This window comes from Oncorhynchus keta, chromosome 11 (genome assembly GCF_023373465.1).
Source record: "Oncorhynchus keta strain PuntledgeMale-10-30-2019 chromosome 11, Oket_V2, whole genome shotgun sequence".
NCBI classification, from domain to species: domain Eukaryota; kingdom Metazoa; phylum Chordata; class Actinopteri; order Salmoniformes; family Salmonidae; genus Oncorhynchus; species Oncorhynchus keta.
In genome coordinates, this window is record NC_068431.1 from 34,731,145 (window position 1) to 34,750,886 (window position 19,742).

The 19,742-nt window shown below is 41.7% G+C and overlaps 2 protein-coding genes across 4 annotated transcripts; both read right to left on the reverse strand.

Moving 5' to 3' along the window:
- Window positions 1-1,276: 1,276 nt before the first annotated feature.
- LOC118390104 (52 kDa repressor of the inhibitor of the protein kinase-like) lies at window positions 1,277-10,007 on the reverse strand. Its single transcript, XM_035780332.2, has 5 exons — window positions 9,739-10,007; window positions 9,092-9,212; window positions 8,501-8,608; window positions 8,347-8,383; window positions 1,277-8,141 (listed from the first exon to the last, which is right to left on the reverse strand). Exons 1-5 carry the CDS (start codon window positions 9,825-9,827, stop codon window positions 6,250-6,252), a joined length of 2,247 nt encoding a protein of 748 aa, XP_035636225.1. The 5' UTR covers window positions 9,828-10,007; the 3' UTR covers window positions 1,277-6,249.
- Window positions 10,008-14,116: 4,109 nt separating this feature from the next.
- Window positions 14,117-17,864, reverse strand: LOC118390105 (cytoskeleton-associated protein 2-like). Of its 3 annotated transcripts, none has more exons than XM_035780335.2 (7): window positions 17,705-17,864; window positions 17,357-17,430; window positions 16,083-16,888; window positions 15,648-15,987; window positions 15,498-15,549; window positions 15,063-15,327; window positions 14,117-14,890 (listed from the first exon to the last, which is right to left on the reverse strand). In XM_035780335.2, the coding sequence occupies exons 2-7, from the start codon at window positions 17,393-17,395 to the stop codon at window positions 14,614-14,616; spliced, it is 1,779 nt and encodes a 592-aa protein (XP_035636228.1). In that variant the 5' UTR covers window positions 17,396-17,430; window positions 17,705-17,864; the 3' UTR covers window positions 14,117-14,613. The 3 variants fall into 3 exon arrangements, with proteins under 3 accessions (XP_035636228.1, XP_035636227.1, XP_035636226.1); XM_035780334.2 differs by lacking the exon at window positions 17,705-17,864 and adding an exon at window positions 17,547-17,662 and having other exon boundaries at window positions 15,063-15,330; XM_035780333.2 differs by having other exon boundaries at window positions 14,118-14,890; window positions 15,063-15,330.
- Between the last annotated feature and the right edge of the window lie 1,878 nt (window positions 17,865-19,742).

A 19,742-nucleotide genomic window follows, 5' to 3' on the forward strand; every position in this document is an offset into this window, starting at 1 on the left:
GACTTGTTAATGGTTTACTCCATGTGTAACTCTGTGTTGTCTGTTCACACTGCTATGCTTTATCTTGGCCAGGTTGCATTTGCAAATGAGAACTTGTTCTCAACTAGCCTACCTGGTTAAATAAAGGTGAGAAAAAAAGAGAAAAAAAATCAAGAAAGCCCCTTCTTTTTAATGGGGGTGAGGGGTGCTGTGTGATTATTAAATATACTCTAAGGAGGTAGGGTTTTGAATGTTTTCAGAAGATGGGCAGGGACTCTGCTGTCCTTACTTCAGGGGAAGCTGGTTCCACCAATGGGGTGCCAAGACAGAGAAGAGCTGCCCTCTCGTAGGGGCGGGAGGGCCAAATAAAATAAAATTGTATTGGTCCATACACATATTTAGCAGCTGTTATTGCAGGTGTCACGAAATGCTTGCTCCAACCGTGCAGTAGTATCTAAAAATTCACACAAATCTAAAAGCAAAATAATGGAATTAAGAATGTAAATATGACAAACAATGTATTTACAGATGTATTTATAAATATGTGTGTTGGCATGCCTAAGACCAGGGCTGGCAGATTTACTACTTTCTTATATATATAAAAAAAAGTAGTACTTTTTAGTTTTGATTTGTCCCCCCTAATTAGTTTACATAATTTTAACGTCATGTGCTATGCAAAAAACGTAATATCATACGAATAGCATTTTAAGGCTAATTCTGTAAACCAGAAGTCAAGCTACTCTAATTTGGATGAAGACATTTGCAAAACGAAAATCAACACACCGCTAGGCTTGAATGGGGCATTGAGGGTTCTGACCGTTCTTACTTTACCTCAATGGTACTGACAAATAGGGGGACAGCTACGACCGGAAGTGACCTTTTAGTAGCGATGAGGATAATTAACGTGGCAGGTTAGAAGACTTCTTATTTAGGCTACGGTTAGCTAAAATGCTCTCCTAACCTGCTACGAAAAGTCACTTCCGGTTGTAGCCTTACTCTCTAGTCAATCTTCATTGATCTCTGAATCTTGTAAAAAGTGTATGTATGCAGTAGAGTACTGTAATATCAAATGTATTTTGATATCCTGAATTTTCAAAAATACAGTTATGACAACCGAGTAGGTGATATCGGAATACCACGAGGCTCATGAAATGTACTACCTACTTCTCACGTTACATGACTAGAGGAGTGAGTTAATGGTTGTACCAAAGAGCCTATGGAAAAGGTTTGAAAACTCCGTGGTTGACAAAAATGCATCTGGTTATAATTAGACAGGGATTATATTGGCTTCGTGTGATCAAAGTCAATGAGGAAAAACCTTCCATTTATTTCAGAGATAATGCTATCACCCAAACAGGTAACCCAAATAAAATGGTGTAATTATCAAATGAATGACAATTGCAATTGTCATTGAGACTGAATCAAAAACATTTTTTTCATTTCAAACGATCATTTTTACAAAATGAATACAACTTACATCAACTGTATTTCTTTCAAATTGGTTTTACAAGAGTGAGCACTTCAACCCAGATTGCAGAAACTGTACATCTAAACATAAGCCTAAAATGTAGTATGGAGAGTTTCCCAATTGGCAAGACATCTTGCAGATGTATTTATAAATGTCTACATTTTAAAATTGTTTATGTCTGACAAGCATCAACATGCTATTCTGATGTCTTGCGATGTGTAAACACTCCAAACTACATATTCCCTATGCATTTTGATAAGTCGGCCAAAGGTGTTAGTGTCTACTGGGAACGAGACAAGTTTACATATGACATTTCCAGTCACATAAACATAAATAACCTATACATAAATTCAGTGGCATGTATTCATGGACACCAAGATAAACCAGGCTTCCCAAAAATGTTTTAAAAATACCACTACATTTTGTCTGTGTTTAATCATTTTCCTTCAATTTGCAAGAGACAATGTATCTCACAGGAGAAAGCATCCGAGCGAGCGAAACAGCGACCCTCGGTCTCTACGTGAAGGCCATCTACTGTCTGGTTCAAACGAGTATGACATTGTTTCTTGGATTGACATATTAATTCAAAATGAAAGCTGAAATGTCTTGACTCAGTAAGTATTCAAACCCTTTGTAATGGCAAGCCTAAATCAATTCAGGAGTAAAAATGTGCTTAACATGTCACATAAGTTGCATGGACTGTGTGTAACAGTGTTCAACATGATTTTTGAATGACTAACTCGTCTCAGTTCCCCACACATAGATAACGTTAAAGGTCCCTCAGTCGATGAGTGAATTTCAAACAGATTCAACCAAAGACCAGGGAGGTTTCCCAATGGCTCGATAAGAAGGGTACATATTGGTAGATGGGTTAAAAATAAAGCAGAGATTGAATATCCCTTTGAGCATGGTGAAGTTATTAATTACACTGGATGGTGTATCAATACACCCAGTCACAACAAAATATACCTGCATCCTTCCTAAATCAGTTGCTGTAGAGGAAGGGAAGCCCTCCGCGATTTCACCATGAAGCCAATGGTGACTGTAAAAAAGTTAGTTTATTGGTTGTGATAGGAGAAAATTGAAGATGGATCAACATTGTAGTTCCACAATACTAACCCAATTGACGAGTGAAAAGTTAGATGGTACAGAATAGAAATATTCCAAAACATGCATCCTGCTTGCAACAAGTAATTCTGAAAAGAAATGCAGCAAAGCAATAAACACTTTTCAGGACAAAAAGTTGTTTGGGACAAATCCAATACAAAAAAATACTGAGTACCACTTTCCATATTTTCAAGCAGTGATGGCTGCATCATGTTATGGGTATGCTTGTAATTGTTAAGGACTGGGAAGTTTCAGGATAAAGAACCAGAATGGAGCTGAGCACAGGCAAAATCCTAGAGCAAAAACAGAATTTACATCTTTATTTAACTAGGCAAGTCAGTTAAGAACAAATTCTTATTTTCAATGACGGCCTTGTTCAGTGGCAGAACGACCATTTAAAAAAAAAACTTTGTCAGCTCGGGGATTCGATCTTGCAACCTTTCAGTTACTAGTCCAACGCTCTAACCAATAGGCTCCCAAGTGGCGCAGCGGTTTAAGGCACTGCATCTCAGTACCTAGACTATCACATCCGGCCGTGATTGGGAGTCCCATAGGGCAGCGCACAATTCGCCCAGCGTCACCCGGGTTTGGCCGTCATTGTAATAAGAATTTGTTCATTACGGACTTGCCTAGTTAAATAAATCTACACTGGAGTTGCTTACCAAGAAGAGAGTTACAGTTGGTTGTCTAGCAATGATCAACAACCAATTTGAAGGTGTTTGAAGATGTTGCCAAAGAATCAAATGGGGAAATGTTGCACAGTCCAGGTGTGGAAAGCTCAAGTCATGTTCACATTGGCAGTTGAAGTGACTGAAATTCTATTTTATTTGCATATCCAAGTCTGTTATTTGTCCTGCAGTCTGAACAGCCAAAAAGCACATGGAATCTGATATTTCAAGCTACATTTCAAACCACCTATGAAGGTCAGATACAAACCTGATTTGCCCTTAAGCGGTTGACTGTTATTCGGCATACCTTCTTGCTAGCTACTCTGTTGACAGTTTGATAAGGACATGTGGTTGCCAACTAGCTTGTTAATTGTTTACAAACAACAGTATTGAATGAGCTAGAAACCAAAACACCTACCTAGCTAGGATTCATTTTTAAAGTTGAATCATCCTATTCTTTGAGACTTTAAATTTAAGATCACTTTTCTATGATTTTGAACATTCAAGGCTATTGGGAAATGACCATGGCAGGCACTGTTGTGATAGGGAACACCAATCAGCCTACACCACCGCACACACCCATGGTATTATGACAACTAGCATAGCAGTGTCAGCAAATGACTGCTGTCTGAACACACACAAATAACTCAGATTTGGTCAGTTGTAACTGTAGTCCAAAACGGATTTGAAGAACAAAACTGATTTGAGCATTACGGCCTGCAGTGTGAACAAGGCTTTAGAGACTTACCCAGAGTGGCACAGCTGTAATAGCTGCCAAAAGGTGCTTCTAAAAAGTATTGACTCAGGGGTGTGAGGCAATTACCAGTAAAACATAACCAAAACCTATTTACTTCACTTACTTGCTGTGCTGTTTCGTTGTTCAGTCGTTCCATTCTCAACCAGGATTTCTATGGAATGCCATTTCGGTCTTTGCATGTCAAAAAATATGTCAAATAACACAACATCCGTTTCAGTAGCTATTGTTAGCTAGCTAACTGTATAGTAGTAGGTGTAATTGAAAATAACCCTAATTATAAGACAGTTTTTGATTCATGGTGGTCAGACGCATCTATGTGAAGCTGGTCACAATAGTGGACTTTGCGGTTAGCCTTCAAAATAAAAATGGCATAATTAAATTTGTATTACTATCAATGACACTTATTTTGAAGGCAAACCAAAAATTCCACTATTGTTCCCAATCCTTATTGTGGCTAGCTTCACAACACATAACCCGTTGCGGTCGAGCCTCACTAGCCAGATGAAGCTAGCTGGCTGCTTATTACGTTAGCTTTGGGCAACAGGGTTATGTTGCCGACTAGCTATTTATTTTCATGAACAGAAGTTCAATTTCAATAGCCGAACAAAAAGTGGCAACCTAGTTAATACTTACAAGGATTCCTAAATCATTGCTAAGAATAATATAAATGACTGCAGGTTCTACTGGTCATTGTTTTCAGGCTGGTTGTAATTGCGGTCAAAGAAATTATGCTTTATTACCAAAGCGGTAATGTAAACACATCGTTCGTGGCCTGTGTATGCAGATTTTTTTTGTACAGCTTTGACAGTGCTACTGTATATTTTTTGACACGCAGAACCATACGGCGTTCCATAGTATGCATGTCATGAAGCTAATAGCAGTGACGCCATTACTGTGCAACTCTGGTAGGGAAACATCTGAAAAATAGTGCACTTGGTAGCGCTCGACCAGTCGCGAAAGCCAATATCACCCACGACAGAGAACGATTGATTGTCAAGGGCAATGAATTCCATTATCTTGGCTTTAATGGATTTCGCCTTTGAGTTGTCTCGCTGATATTTTTTTTACTCTTTCAAATGATTGCTCGATCCACAGCAGACGTTGTGAGCTAGTTTAGGAATGCTGTGTTGCACGTATAGCACAAAGTTTTTACGTGGCATCATGTACCTACGTTATATAGGTATGCACATCAGCTTTGACTTTTTTAGCTAATATCAGCCGATTCCAATATGTTCACCGATACATTGTGCACCACTAGTGTGAATACTTATACAAATGAGATATTAATGCATTTCATTTTTAAATGTGCTAACACTTCTAAAAACATATTTACACTATGGGGTATTGTAGAAGGAATAAATGTATATTTTTCACCCATTTTTTTTATTCAAAATGTGGAACAAGTCTAAGGGTGAATACTTTCTGAAGGTGCTGTACACAGAAGTATGTGGACACCCCTTCAAATTAGTGGATTTGGCCATTTATGCAACACCCGTTGCTGACAGGTGTATAAAATCCGAGCACACTGCCACACAACCTCAATAGACAAACATTGGCAGTAGAATTGCCTTACTGAAGAGCTCAGTGACTTTCAATATGGCAAAGTCATAGGACGCCACCTTCAACAAGTCAGCTCATCAAATTTCTGCCCTGCTAGAGCTGCCTCGGTCAACTGTAAGTGCTGTTATTGTGAAGTGGAAACGTCTGGGAGCAACAACAGCTCAGCCGCAAAGTGGTAGGCCACACAAGCTCACAGAACGGAACCACAGAGTGCTGAAGTGTGTAAAAATCATCTGTTCTCAGTTGCAACACTCACTACCGAGTTCCAAACTGCCTCAGGAAGCAATGTTCAGCACAATAACTGTCCATAATGAGCTTAATGAAATGAGTTTCCATGGCCGAGCAGCCGCACACAAGCCTAAGATCACCATGCGCAATGCTAAGCGTCGGCTGGAGAGGTAAAACTCAGCGTCATTGGACTCCGGAGCAGTGGAAGCACGTTCTCTGGCGTGATGAATTACGCTTCACCATCCATATTAATGCCCATGATTTTGGAATGCGATGTTCGACAAGCAGGTGTCCACATACTTTTTGCAGTTTAAAACTAATGATTGATTTTCCCCAACAACAAAAAATGTAGATATTTGCATTGGTAAACATATACAGCCTTAATAAGTGGTTTAAACATATCAAACATCCAATAGGTGATAGGTAAGCTCAGGTCACAAATGCTACGGAGAGACTACTACTAACATAAAAGAACAAGTAATTTAGTCAACAAGCTGGCATACTTGCTCATGACTTTCATTTTCAGGGTACATCTTAATGTAACTATCAACCATGATATCCAGGTCATGTCTGGCATTATAATGTATGTTCAGAAACGCCAGACTCTTGGACCTGTGTTTGTCAGGTGTGTTCTCCAGGTACATCTGAAAGCGTTTACGAGAAGCATCGCCATCAACATCAAGGCTCAGGACTGGCAGGTTGCAGAGCACCCTCAAGAAGGCAAGCACGTTGGGGAAGAACTTCACTTCAGCCAGCTGCAGCGTCTCATGGACGGTGGAGGGCAGGGTCACCTTGCCCCTGTGCTTCCACTTCACCCTCCAGCAGTGCAGCTCAGTGGGGAGAGTGTCTGCATTGGGAAGGTCATTCCTGTACATCTCCACGTTGTTCTCCTCAGAAGTGTTGAACTTCAACTGCCCCATGACAGCAGGGACGAGCGTCAGACATCTCAGGGCGTTGAGGTGGTTTTCAGAGAAGAGGTCGTTCAGTTCATTGATGACGTGGCTCACCACCGGGGCGGTCAAGTGTTCTTTAAAGTAGCTCTCAGGCTGGATCTCTGTTCCAGATTCTGCGTGGTGCTTTCTCAAGTAGAGCCTGGGAACCTTGACCGGGATTTCCAGTGCAGCGGCTAAGTTAACAGCCTCTTCAAACCAGAACTCATGGTATACATCAATGTTGTCAGAGACCTCGTTCAGCGAGTGCAACACAGCGGTCAAGCTGTTGGCAGCAAAGTAGACATCCATCGTTGGCCCTTGCAAGTTCTTGCCAAAGGCTCTTGTGAATGACAGGGTGTTTTTCAGCACAACCAATGTTGCAACAAACTCAAAATCAGCCAGAGCCTCTGATATCTCCAAGGCATCATTTGTGACTTGGTCACTCCACCTCAGATCTTCATTGTCGTGAACACTATCCATGCAGAGCAGAAGAGATTCCAGGACATCGACTGCTACCTCAAATGCATCATGTCTCACTGTCCAGTTGGTACGGCAGGCCTCTTTCAGATCATTGGCCTTCTCTTCATTACCCTGGTAGAAAATGGAGATGGCATTCTCCAACTCCAATTGCAGTGAAGAAGCTTCATTGAAAAAAGACTCGATCTTCTTGAAAGTAGACATGACAATCTGAACGCCTGTCAAAACCACTCCACTTGCCAGTGAGGCATTTAAGGCACAGGTGGATCTTGGTGTGTACACTGCTGTGGGGTACATCTCTGTGAGTTTGGTTGCAATGGCTTTTATTTTGCTAGAATGCACACCGGAGCTGAAGTGGGCCTGCCCTCTACAGTAGTCCATATTTAAACCCCACTTCTTTGTCACCTCAGTCAGCAGCCTCTCTATCAGGGTCTCATCTTCTCCCTCAAATGGAAGGAATCCCACAAAATCCTCCCGCAAGCAGTTGGCCTGGTCCAAAAAACGCAAGAACATGGGGAGGTGGCTCTCGCCAGAGATTTCAACCACATCATCAGTGACTAATGAGAAGAAGCGAACCTCTCGGACTTCCCGTAAGAGCTCCTCACGGATGCAACTCTCACAGACCTCCATCATCTGCATCTGCTGGGTGAAGGTGCAGCACTCTGCGTTCATAGCACTCATCTCAAACCTTTTCCTAAGAGCGTCGTCACCACCAGCATTCATTCGGTACTCCAACAATGCCTTGAAGTTGCTCGGAGCAAGGCACTTGTCCTCCTGCACCTCCTTGGTATGTCTATTCAGAGGTATGTTTTGTTTGCCCAATACTACAATAACTTCAAAGAGTGATTTGAGGTATTCTCTATGCTCCTTCTCCTTAGAGGTCAGCTGGGTGGTGTCGTTTGTCTCAGGGTCATCTTGACCTTCCTCATAATTTGTGTTAGTTTTTGACTGGTCCGCCGAGTCCTCTATAGACAAACAAATCAATATTGGGAAAAGAATTAACGTAACTTTTTGCTTGTGGGTCCTGTGATCGTGCATCGTCTTATGATGAAGAGAGAAAGACAGCCTTCATTGCTGGTCATTAAATTTAAACCTTGATTATTATCATATTACATTTTAAAACAGCCTCAACAAATAAACTGTTCAACGTAAATTGGATGCACAACTTACTTTTCCTCTCTTTCATTCGTCCTGCTTCAGCTTTACTCTACAATAGAAAGAGAGAAACAGTCAATACCAAGCTGTTAGAAGAAGCCTTTAAAAATGGTAAGAAATACACTGAATATTTCACTTGTGATTTGGTAAATGGAGAAGAAACCCATACCAGCTCTTTAATCCTCTTGCGTTGCCTACATTGTGGATTATTGGGGTGGCTTGTTAAGTCAAAGATGGTTGGTGTGGCATTATCCTTCAGCTTTGTCCTGTAAGGACTCTGAAAATATGAAAGATAAGAGATTAACATAACCTATTTGATGGGTATGTAGCACTGGGGTGCACATCTCTGTTCAACTACATCCATTTCAAATGTTAAAGCTACATATAACTTTTTGGGTGATGACAAAATTCACATAGAAATGTTAATCAATCTCATTGAAAGCAAGTCTAAGAAGTAGGTCAGTTCTATGTGATATATTTATATGCTTCCTTTTCTTAAGCTTTGCATCTTTTACTTTCAGTTTTGTACACCAACTTCAAACTTAAAATACAATATTTTGGTTATTGAAAATATATTTCACAGCGGTTTAGATGGTACAACGATCCTCTACACTTCCATTGCTTGTTTGTTTCACAAACTGAAATGATACTATTAGAATTTTAGCCACCAGAAAATGGCAGAGCAATTTCTCCATGTTGCACCTTTATATGCTTCAGTTAGGCCAAAGAAACATTAAGCTCGAGCATCAACATCACTTACTGCTTTACAAATCATGGATGGTTCAAAGTGGTTAACACAAAGTCTGTAGTGTCTGTTTAGCTGGTCAGGTGTTTTATCTTCAAGATCCTTGCAATGGCAGTTGTCCACCCACTGCTTGCATCTGTGCAAGACAAACAAAACAAAATTCAAATGTATACAATTAACTATCACTGAACAATAGTGGAGACTAGTGAGGGGAGCACGGCTCATAAATGGCTGGAACGAAGCAATGGAATGGCATCAAATGTATGTATTTGATACCATTACACCCATTCCGCTCCAGTCATTACCACGAGCCCGTGCTCCCCAATTAAGGTAACACCAACCTCCTGTGATGACTACCATAGACGACAATGGTATAAACATTGTGTTATTCCGAAAGCCATCTCTAAAGCCATCTCTAGTAACACCAGAAAGCTCCAACTTTCTGGTGTTAAAAATAAGACCTACTGATTTACAAAACTCAAAAGGCTAGCTATGCAATTATCTCTGCAAGCATGCAGCAAAACTAACTAATAGGCGAGATACTACTCGAAGCACATCTCTGGCTGACAGCTAACGTTAGGCTACCTTTTCGTGCAATTAAAAGACAGTACATTACTTAATGTCAAGCAATGAACCACGACTTAGTCAGATTGGTACTATACCTTTCAGTGTCGCTTGGAAACCTGAATAATGGCGATGCTGACTCATTGCTTCTTGTGGTGCAATTCGGTGCTGCGCAAAAGTTCGACATGGTTCGCTTTGCTAATATGCTGCCTTTCAAAAGTAATTTTGAATACTCACTTTACCCTGAAATTACTAAAGAATAGACGAGCGCACTGCGTGGCCTTGAGTCCTAGAGGAAGAAACCGGACGCGCGAAAATCCATCTTCCCACAATGCTTTGCTAACGTCACATCCCAGTGCGCATGTCTGTCACAATATTGAACGCTATTTGGGATCTTTGGGATGCCTTAACCGTTTTAAAAGTCAACTTCAATTGGGTAGGGAGTCCACTCAACAACAGAGAAACACGAACCTTGTTTCAACTATACCTTATGTCATGCCTTACTGGAATGGTTTTATTGATAATGTCTTTTGGAAAAAAGTTTGGATGTTGCCACACACATACGTACTTATTAACAAAATGAAGGAACTTTCTTTTAAAATGATTAATAAATATTATCCTGCCAACCACTATATGAAGAAGTAAAAAAAAAGTTTTTTAAATTGTACCTTTTGTAATGACCACCCAGAAACAGTGTTGCATCTTTTTTGGCATTGTATCCATGTAAGGAATCTGTGGCAAGACATCAGGAGATTTACAATTGAATACATTTATGAAGATTTTACACTATTACAGAGAAATGTGCTGCTTGGATTCTTTACTTATGGTAGAAATAAGTTGAAACAATTTTATGTAATTAATGTCATTATTATTTTGGCCAAATGTTATATTCACAAATGTAAATTGACAAGCAAAACACCACATTTTATTACCTTGCAAAAATAAATGGAACTATATTTTAAGACAATTAAAGACTCTGGCAACAAAAAAGCTGTTAGAATTATAAATGTGTTCCCCCATGTACTTTTTGTATTGATTAGTTATGTATAAAATAAAAAAGACAGCCAATGTCAGCCAAAAAACGAAAATGTCAAACCTTTCCGAATTAAACGTGTTAGCGCCATCTACTGCATGGAGGAAGCATGTTAGACTACATAACATTTCTAGATGTGCGTGCTGGCAATTTTTTTATTTCACCTTTATTTAACCAGATAGGCCAGTTGAGAAAAAGTTCTCATTTACAACTGCGACCTGGCCAAGATAAAGCAAAGCAGTGCGAGAAAAACAACACAGAGTTACGCATAAACAAAAGTACAGTCAATAACACAAAAGAAAAGAAAAATCTATGTACAGTGTGTGCAAATGTAGAAGAGTAGGGAGGTAGCCAATAAATAGGCCATAGAGGCAAAAATAATTACAATTTATATTAATATTTCCGTTAGGGAACGCCTACTCTGTGAAGTGCGCATTTGCACTCTTTCTAAACAACGCAATTTTTCAAAACTTATGCAATGGTTAAAGTTTACAAATCGTAGTCCACTCTGTTCTTAACATATTATAGTTTCGGGAACAGAAAACTCTATTGAGATCAAATGTTTCATCGATGAGAAAATGTGCAGAATATTTGACAAAACTATCTCGTTCGAACTTCTCCCACTAGTGAGGGGAGGAAATATGGTAGTGAGAGGTGGGCTTCCTCGTACAGGACAAAGTTTTTTTATTTAACGAGTGGACACAAAGGATTTACTTCAGACACCAGACAGGGCCTAATCCCCATCATTCGCATGAAGAAGAGACAGAGATATAGGGGTCGTAGGTCAGGGTGCATTGTAAGAATCCAACAGCGAGCTGTTAACCCGCCTCTACCATCAGTCCTATTAGCCAACGTGCAATCATTGGATAATAAACTGGATGAGCTCCGATCAAGACTATCCTACCAGCGTGACATTAAAAACTGTAATATCTTATGTTTCACAGTCGTGGCTGAACGACGACATGGATAACATTCAGCTGGCTGGGTTTTCCTTGCATCGGCAAGATAGAACAACTGCCTCCAAACAAGAAAATGCTCATCCAGAGACGGCGCTCCTAGTGGCCGGGGACTTAAATGCAGGGAAACTTACATCTGTTTTCTACCAGCCTGTTACGTGTGCAACCAGAGAAAAACTCTAGACCACCTTTACTCCACACACAGAGAGGTGTACAAAGCTCTCCCTCCCTGATTCCTGCTTACAAGCAAAAACTAAAGCAGGAAGTACCAGTGACTCGCTCAATACGGAAGTGGTCAGACGACGCAGATCCTAAACTACAGGACTGTTTTGCAAGCACAGACTGGAATATGTTCCGGGATTCTTCTGATGGGATTGAGTACACCACCTTAGTCACTCACTGCCTTCAATACGTGCATCGATGATGTCGCCCTAACAGTGACTGTATGTACATACCCCAACCAGAAGCCATGGATTACAGGCAACATCCACACTGAGCTAAAGGGTAGAGCTGCCACATTCAAGGAGCAGGAATCTAATCCAGCTATGCCCTCCAACGAACCATCAAACAGGCATTACAGGGCTAAATTTGAATTTTACTACACTGGCTCTGACACTCATCTGATGTGGCAGGGCTTGCAAACTATTATGGACTACTAAGGGAAAAACACCGCCGTGAGCTGCCCAGTGACACGAGGCTACCAGACGAGCTAAATTACTTCTAAGCACACTTCGAGGCAAGCAACACTGAAGCATGCATGAGAGCACCAGCTGTTCGAGACAACTGTGGGATCACGCTCTCCGGGGCCAGACGGACTACCAGGACGCGTACTCCGAGCATGCACTGGCCAACTGGCAAGTGCCTTCACTGACATTTTTAACCCGTCCCTGACCGAGTCTGTAATACCAACATGTTTCAAGCAGACCACCATAGTCCCTGTGCCCAAGAACACCAAGGTAACCTGCCTAAATAACTACTGACCTGTAGCACTCAAGTCTGTAGTCATGAAATGCTTTGAAAGGCTGATCATGGCTCACATCAACATCATTACCCCCAGAAACCCTAGACCTACACCAATTTGCATATCGCAACTGGACTTCCTGACGGGCCACCCCCAGGTGGTAAGGGTTGGTAACAACATCTGCCATGGTGATCCTCAACACAGTGACCCCTCAGGAGTGCGTGCTCAGCCCCCTCTTGTACTCCATGTTCACCCATGACTGTATGGCCAAGCACGACTCAAACACCATCAAGTTTGCCGACGACACAACAGTGGTAGGCCTGATCACTGACAATGAGACAGCCTATAGGGAGATCAGAGACCTGGCAGTGTGGTGCCAGGATAATAAGCTCTCCCTCAACGTGATCAGGGAGAAGATGATCGTGGACTTCAGGAAAAGGGCCGAGCAAACACCCATATTCTCATCGATGGGGCTGTAATGGAGCAGGTTGAGAGCTTCAAGTTCCTTAGTGTCCACTACTACCAACGAACTGTCATGGTCCAAACACACCAAGACAGTTGGAAAGAGGGCACAACAACGCCTATTCCCCGTCAGGAGACTGAAAAGATTTGACGTGGGTCCCCAGATCCTCAAAACGGTCTACAGCTGCACCATCAAAAGCATCCTGACTGGTTGCATCACCGCCTGGTATGGCAACTGCTCGGCCTCAGACCGCAAGGCACTACAGAGAGTAGTACGTATGGCCCAATACATCACCGGAGCCAAGATTCCTGCCATCCAGGACCTCTATACCAGTGACAGAGGAAGGCCCTAAAAATTGCGAAAAACTCCAGGCACCCTAATCATAGACTCTTCTCTCTCCATCCATACGGCAAGCGGTACCGGAGGGCCAAGTCTAGGTCCAAAAGGTTTCTTAACAGCTTCTATCCCCAAGCCATAAGACTCTTGAAAAGCTAACCAAATGTCTACCTGGACTATTTGCATTGATCCCCCCTCACTGTTTATTATCTATGCAGTCAATTTACCTACCTACCTACATATTACCTCAACTAACCCCCACACTTTTACACTGTACCAGTACCCCCTTTATAGGGCCTCGTTATTGTTATTTTGTTGCTCTTCAGTTCATATAGTAAACACTTATTTTTCTTAACTGCAGTGTTGGTTAAGGGCTTGTAAAGTAAGCATTTCACTGTAAGGTCTACTACACCGGTTGTATTCGGAAACATTTGTCAAATACAATTTTATTTAAGACGGCGTTAATCATGACAATTATCTTAAGGAATCATTTTTCACTTCTCATTGATTTGGTGTAGAAACTCTGCTTACACCTGCTGTTTGGTTAAAGATATTCCTGTTCAATCTACCTGACATTTTTAAAGAGTTCTGACATCGCTTATGTTTGGCCCTCTAAAACTTGTTAGGTAGCATTACTATTTATTAAGAGACAAGTTGCAGCCAGTGAGTTGTCAATTTATCAGAATGTCCCATTTAAAATTGCAAAGGCAATAATTCTACCAGACACGTTTTTAGCTTTTTAATTTTAATTTTTATTTTTTCAAATAATGTAACTTGTCCTTGATGAGCAACACAGATTTGCCGATAAAAGGTAGTGTACATTATTAAATCTATGGTAAAACTTTGTGGTAGATATTAATGTATCAACTCTGCCAATAAAAGAACAAAAAATACAGTCATAAAAACAGAATATATACAATAACAAATAGAATAGGAGGTGTAGCAGATCAAGGTATAGCAAACCAGTCTTCCTTATGAGAAGTGAGAACACAAAGAGAAATAAGAAACAGAAGAACAAAAAGACATGCCTAATTGAGGCACCAAGTCTTAGTGGATCAGTAATATTAGTCTGCCACACAGTCCATATTATCACAATTTGGATTAACAAACATTATGTAAAATAGCAAATCTATTTTCACTATTTTAATACCCCTTCTGTAAAGTGCCGATCAACTCCACATGTTTATTTTCCTTTTCAGGCCTCTTCTTCACTCATCCAAAGACTCAGAACCTCTCCAGGTCTTTGGGATGGTCAGGCAGGTCTGCCAGAAGGGCAGGGTTCCTCCTGTAGATGTAGGCATTGGCATCGTCGTCCAGCTTCACCAGCTCAGCCAGCGAGGACACACAGGTGTCATGGTCTGTTAGCATCCCAGGCAGGCGGGATGCCGTTCGCTGGATGCGACAGGAACGACGGACTGGTGTCAGAAACTTCAGATCCTTGATGGTGCTCTTTCGCCTGGAACCACTTGCACATGCCTCACCGTCAATTTTTCTCTTAACACTAGAAAGGGGAAAGAGATGGAAAGCATTCTGTGATTAGTTAAAAGCCATGTCAGTTTAATATACATTTCAATATAGAGATGTAAAGTAGTGCTGTTCTCCATGACCTCCAGAAGTTGCTATAAATGGAAGTGATGATTACAGCAGGTATTTTTAAAGGCAAGAAATCTCACCTTTGCAGGTATGGAGTTGTCTTCACACTGTATTTCACCACCGATGTACCGTCTGCCTCTGGTGTCGTCTCCATCAAACAGTCGCCGTCGTCATGAACTTCATCAATATAACCCTTCCTTACTTTCTGCTCTGAAGCTCCCTCACCCACTTCACATTTCACTTCAACATCCTTATTCACAGGAGACTCATTCCTTTCTTCAAATTCCTTATTTGTCAGTCTCTCCACCATTTTCTCTTTAGATTCATCCCTTTTCTCATTCGGGTCTTCTAAAACAGAAACACCAATGAATATAACACGTTACTACAGTTAACAAGTTCATCTCTTACGCTATTTGAGCCTGTGTTGCATAAATTTCAAAAACATCAAATGAGCAAGTACATTTTTCTGCATTTGTGTTCACTGTGAATGTAAATGCATTAACCACAAAATGTACCATCCACACATGCTGAGGGCTTCTCCAATGCATCACGAAGGTTGACCACAATCTGTGATGAGACATACGACAGAGGCAATAAGGTTATATTTAAGAGTTTAGATTAATAAAACAGTATATAGGTTTCTTACATCATTCATTCATTCTGACCTCTGGATCAACAGGAAGAAAATCTGTATCAGAGTTGTCAAGCAGGTCCAATGTTATGTTCATTGTCAGTGGAGTTGAGGCACAGGCTGCCTCCTGTTTAATGACCACCTGGTCGTTTTTAAGCCGAACAGTCGGTTCAGGCTCATCAATGGGTTGTTGTGACTCCTGGTCAACGGGCTGAGGCGCAACATTGGTCTTTAGTTGAGAGACAGCTGTGGATTCTGGGTGCACTTCAGGCTCTGACTGCACAAATAGTTTAGACTTTGGGGGTGCCACTACTGATATGGGAGGCCTCTTCAGAGTCTTTCCCTTGGATGCCAGCCACTCTGCCAGCTTTGTCCTGGGAATCAAAAACACCAGTTAAAACAATTTTGAGCACTTGACCCAGTTATTTGACAATTTCCAAAAATGTAATTTTAATTTTTTTTTGCAAACCTTCTCTCTTCAGCAGTCTCTGTGTTAGCCCTGTACTGGCTTCGGGTGCTGGCAACTGGAATCTTGTGAACCTTCTTGTCAGTTGCCACTGTCATCTTAGGCTTGGTGCCCTGCGGTAGCTCTTTCCCTTTAGATGTCATGGCAGATCTAGTGGAGCTTGGGCAAGCTGTGGTAAATGGAGCAGTTCTGAAAGGAGGGACTACAGAGTGAACGCCCGTAGGACGGCGTATAGCTGGGACTGGACACTTGGAGACTGGAGGAGGCCCATTGGACACCGACTTGGATGTTGAGGGTTGACATGATTTGGGGGGCTTAAATGTGCCACGGCCAGGCAAATCAGCAACGGATTTGGACTTTGTCAAATTTCCAGGCTTTTGGCTCTTAGCTTTGGGCACAGCGGTCTTCGCAGCTGCTTTGCTTTCTAGCCCTCCCCCCAGGCCACTAGGCTTCCTGAAGGAGCTTATTTTAGATTGGACAACCTTGCCTTTGTATGTGCCAGGTTTGACAGGGACGGTAGCTGGAGGCTTTGGGGCGTCTGCAACCAGCTTTCTCTGTCTGACAGCCTGTTTGGTGAGGAAGGCTTGGCTGAAGGTGTTGCGTCTCTTCGTATCGCCAGTGGTTGTTGCCATCACATCTTTCTGCTCCGTCTTGACCTTGTTTAGAGCATCCTCTCCCCTTCCCAAGTCCTTTTTATTGCTCTTGGAATGCAGAGGGGCAGATTGCACAGCCACTGTTTTAGTAGGAGCAGCTCGGGTAATTAAACACTTAGTGGATCCACTTGTTGGTTTGGCATTCTCTTTGTTGCCCTAATAATAGCAGACAGGACAAAGAAACAAGATAGATAAATTAGACATAATACATAGATGGGGGGTGTAAATTCAACCTGGAGTGCCAGAGTGTGCTCTGGGCGTTAGTAAATTCAGAGCGTTTAGCCCCCGGAACGATCAGAGCGCACACCGAACGCTATGGCAAGTTGATCCAAGTGTTCTGACCTCACAACGGCAGTCAAGCACCCAAGCTAGCTAGCTTGGTAACTACTTCTAGACACAAAATGAGAACTTTTTTTTTACTCGTCCTAGCAGAGCTGGTTCGGCTGTTTTCATGTTATACAGACCGTTGGTGACTGTGATGTGCTGCTGGAAACAATTTAATTACGTTTTTTCCCCCGCCATATTCAACGGGTGTTGAGCGTTCCTAAATTCATCAGTAATTCTGCTCTGAAATCGGATTAGATTGCCAGAGATAATTTACGAACGCACCCATATTTACCTTACCGTTTTTAAATTGGTGTTCTTTCTTGTAACTGTGGCCATTTTCTTCGGGCACAAAAGGCAGATCCTCGATTGTCCTAAAAAAAATATAAATATAGATGATCAGTAAAAGATCTAGAATATTTGTGGGATTTTTTTTTACTGCAGAGTGAACGCCCGTGAGACGGCGTTCACTCTCGACCGCGTTGCCTACCTAACTAGCAGTTTACCTACTAGTAATACTATGTTACATATTATGAACGTTTTCGACCGCGTTGGCTTGCAAGCCGTAGGAAACAGAGCGTAAGAGGTTGCTGGACAACTAGCAAGTCGGGTGTATATTTCAATCCATAAGGTATAACTAGCGCGTACCTTGTTATTGAATGTATTGTAGACAGAGGAAAAACGACAGGCACAGACAAAAGCTAAAACGTCTCTCACAAAACAAACCCATTCAACTTTCGCGCTGCAAATAAGATTAGTCTGGATGTTGTCAGGGAAAACTCATTTTAGCCAATCGAATGCCTCGAGATGAGGTCATGGGACATTTTGGAGGGTCTGGGCGGTTTCATCTGAGAAGGCATCCATCTGCACTTTTGAATGTTTGAACCATAATAGAATTCCTAAACTACTGGCTGCCTGCAACACCCCAGATGGGATAGGGAGGTATTTTATATAACTTATACAATCACTTAAATGCTACTGTATTGACCTAGTTTATTTGTGTTAGCAAATCACCAAATTCACTATTCTAAATAAGTTCCTACATTTTTGAAAGAGAATTCGAAAACAAACCTGATTGACAAACTCCAACATCTACTGGGTGAAATACCAGTGTGCCATTGCAGCAAGATTTGTGACCTGTTGCCACAGGAAAAGGTCAACCAGTAACAAGAACAACCACCATTATAAATATAACCCATATTTATTTTCTCTTTTGTACTTTAACCATTTGTACATTGTTACAACACACAATGACATTTGTAATGACTATTCTTTTGGAACTTCTGTTTCCCATGCCAATAAAGCCCCTTGAATGAGAGAGCGAGAGAGAGCTCTATTTGTATGTCATCTGATCACAGCCCCATCTGGAGTTTGCTAAATGGCATTGGCACTTGGATTGGAACCAGTGCTTTGGTCAGATAACATTAAAATAGAGCTCTTTGGCCATGCACACCAGTGGTGGGTTTGGCTTTGAAAAACGTTAGGTTACGACCGTAACCCCAGTTCTCTGATAGTAAGAGTGAGGTATTTCACTTATGGGATACTTCCCCAGCGTATTTGTCAGAAGCCTTTATTACACTACGCCAGCCATGATTGGCTGGACATCGAGACGTGTGTGTCGGGGAAGGGTGTCCCTCCTACCCTATAAAAAAAGGTCCAACACAGCGTCTCTGAGTCTTTTAAAAAATAATACAGGAGTCAGTATACCCCATAAGTGAAATACCTCACTCATACTATCAGAGAACCTGGGTTACAGTCGTAACCTAAAGTTCTCTTACAAGTATTCATTTACTTATTTCACTTATGGGATATACTGACCCCTGTATTGCCAGACAAGCTTATCCTGACAACCAACTGCCCTGTGCAATGTATCACACAAATGGGTTTTGCCCCAAGATCCTACACGTATAACAGTATGCACCAGGGCCAGTGCAGTGACATCGAGCCTATAAAACTTCGCAAATGTATGAGGCGAAGCCCAACTCGCTGCTGAGAGAAATATCTTGGATAAATATGCCCTTAAATAAAGTCCAGGACGTAGCCATTCCTCTAGTGGAATGAGCCCGTTGGCCAGCAGGAGACTGAAGACCCTTACTTGTGTAGGCCAAGGCGATAGCCTCCACTATCCAGTGAGAGAGGCATTGTTAAGTGAGCGCTTTACCTGTGTGAGGTTTCGCCCAGGAAACAAACAACGATCACAGTTTCTAAATCCCTTAGTCCTGTCCATGTAGATGCGCAGAGCACAACATATAAAACCGTTGATGTTCCAGAGAGAAAAACAACAGGGGATAAAAAGCTACCAGCTCAAGGGGAAGACATATCAAAGATGGGTTAATAATCTTTGGGATAAAGGCGGAGTTAGGCCGTAATAATATAATAATAATAATAATATATGCCATTTAGCAGACGCTTTTATCCAAAGCGACTTACAGTCATGTGTGCATACATTCTACGTATGGGTGGTCCCGGGGATCGAACCCACTACCCTGGCGTTACAAGCGCCATGCTCTACCAACTGAGCTACAGAAGGACCATAATGATACCTAATTACGTGTATGTGACCAATAAAATTAGATTTGATTTGTTACCGGGTGCATATTGTGCGTGAATGTCACTTACACACTTGGCGGAGGCCAATGCTAGTAATAGAGCAGTCTTAAATGAAAGCATCTTTAGCTCTACCTGA

Coding starts and splice junctions, on each gene's coding strand:
- LOC118390104 (XM_035780332.2), bottom strand. CDS start 9,827: ATGTCGAACTTTTGCGCAGCACCGAATTGCACCACAAGAAGCAATGAG. Junction 8,609..9,091: donor CATCCATGATTTGTAAAGCA/GTAAGTGATGTT, acceptor TCATATTTTCAG/AGTCCTTACAGGACAAAGCT. Junction 8,142..8,346: donor ACGAATGAAAGAGAGGAAAA/GTAAGTTGTGCA, acceptor GTTTGTCTATAG/AGGACTCGGCGGACCAGTCA.
- LOC118390105 (XM_035780334.2), bottom strand. CDS start 17,395: ATGGCCACAGTTACAAGAAAGAACACCAATTTAAAAACG. Junction 16,889..17,356: donor AGAACACCAATTTAAAAACG/GTAAGGTAAATA, acceptor TGCTATTATTAG/GGCAACAAAGAGAATGCCAA. Junction 14,891..15,062: donor ACAACTCCATACCTGCAAAG/GTGAGATTTCTT, acceptor TCCCCTTTCTAG/TGTTAAGAGAAAAATTGACG.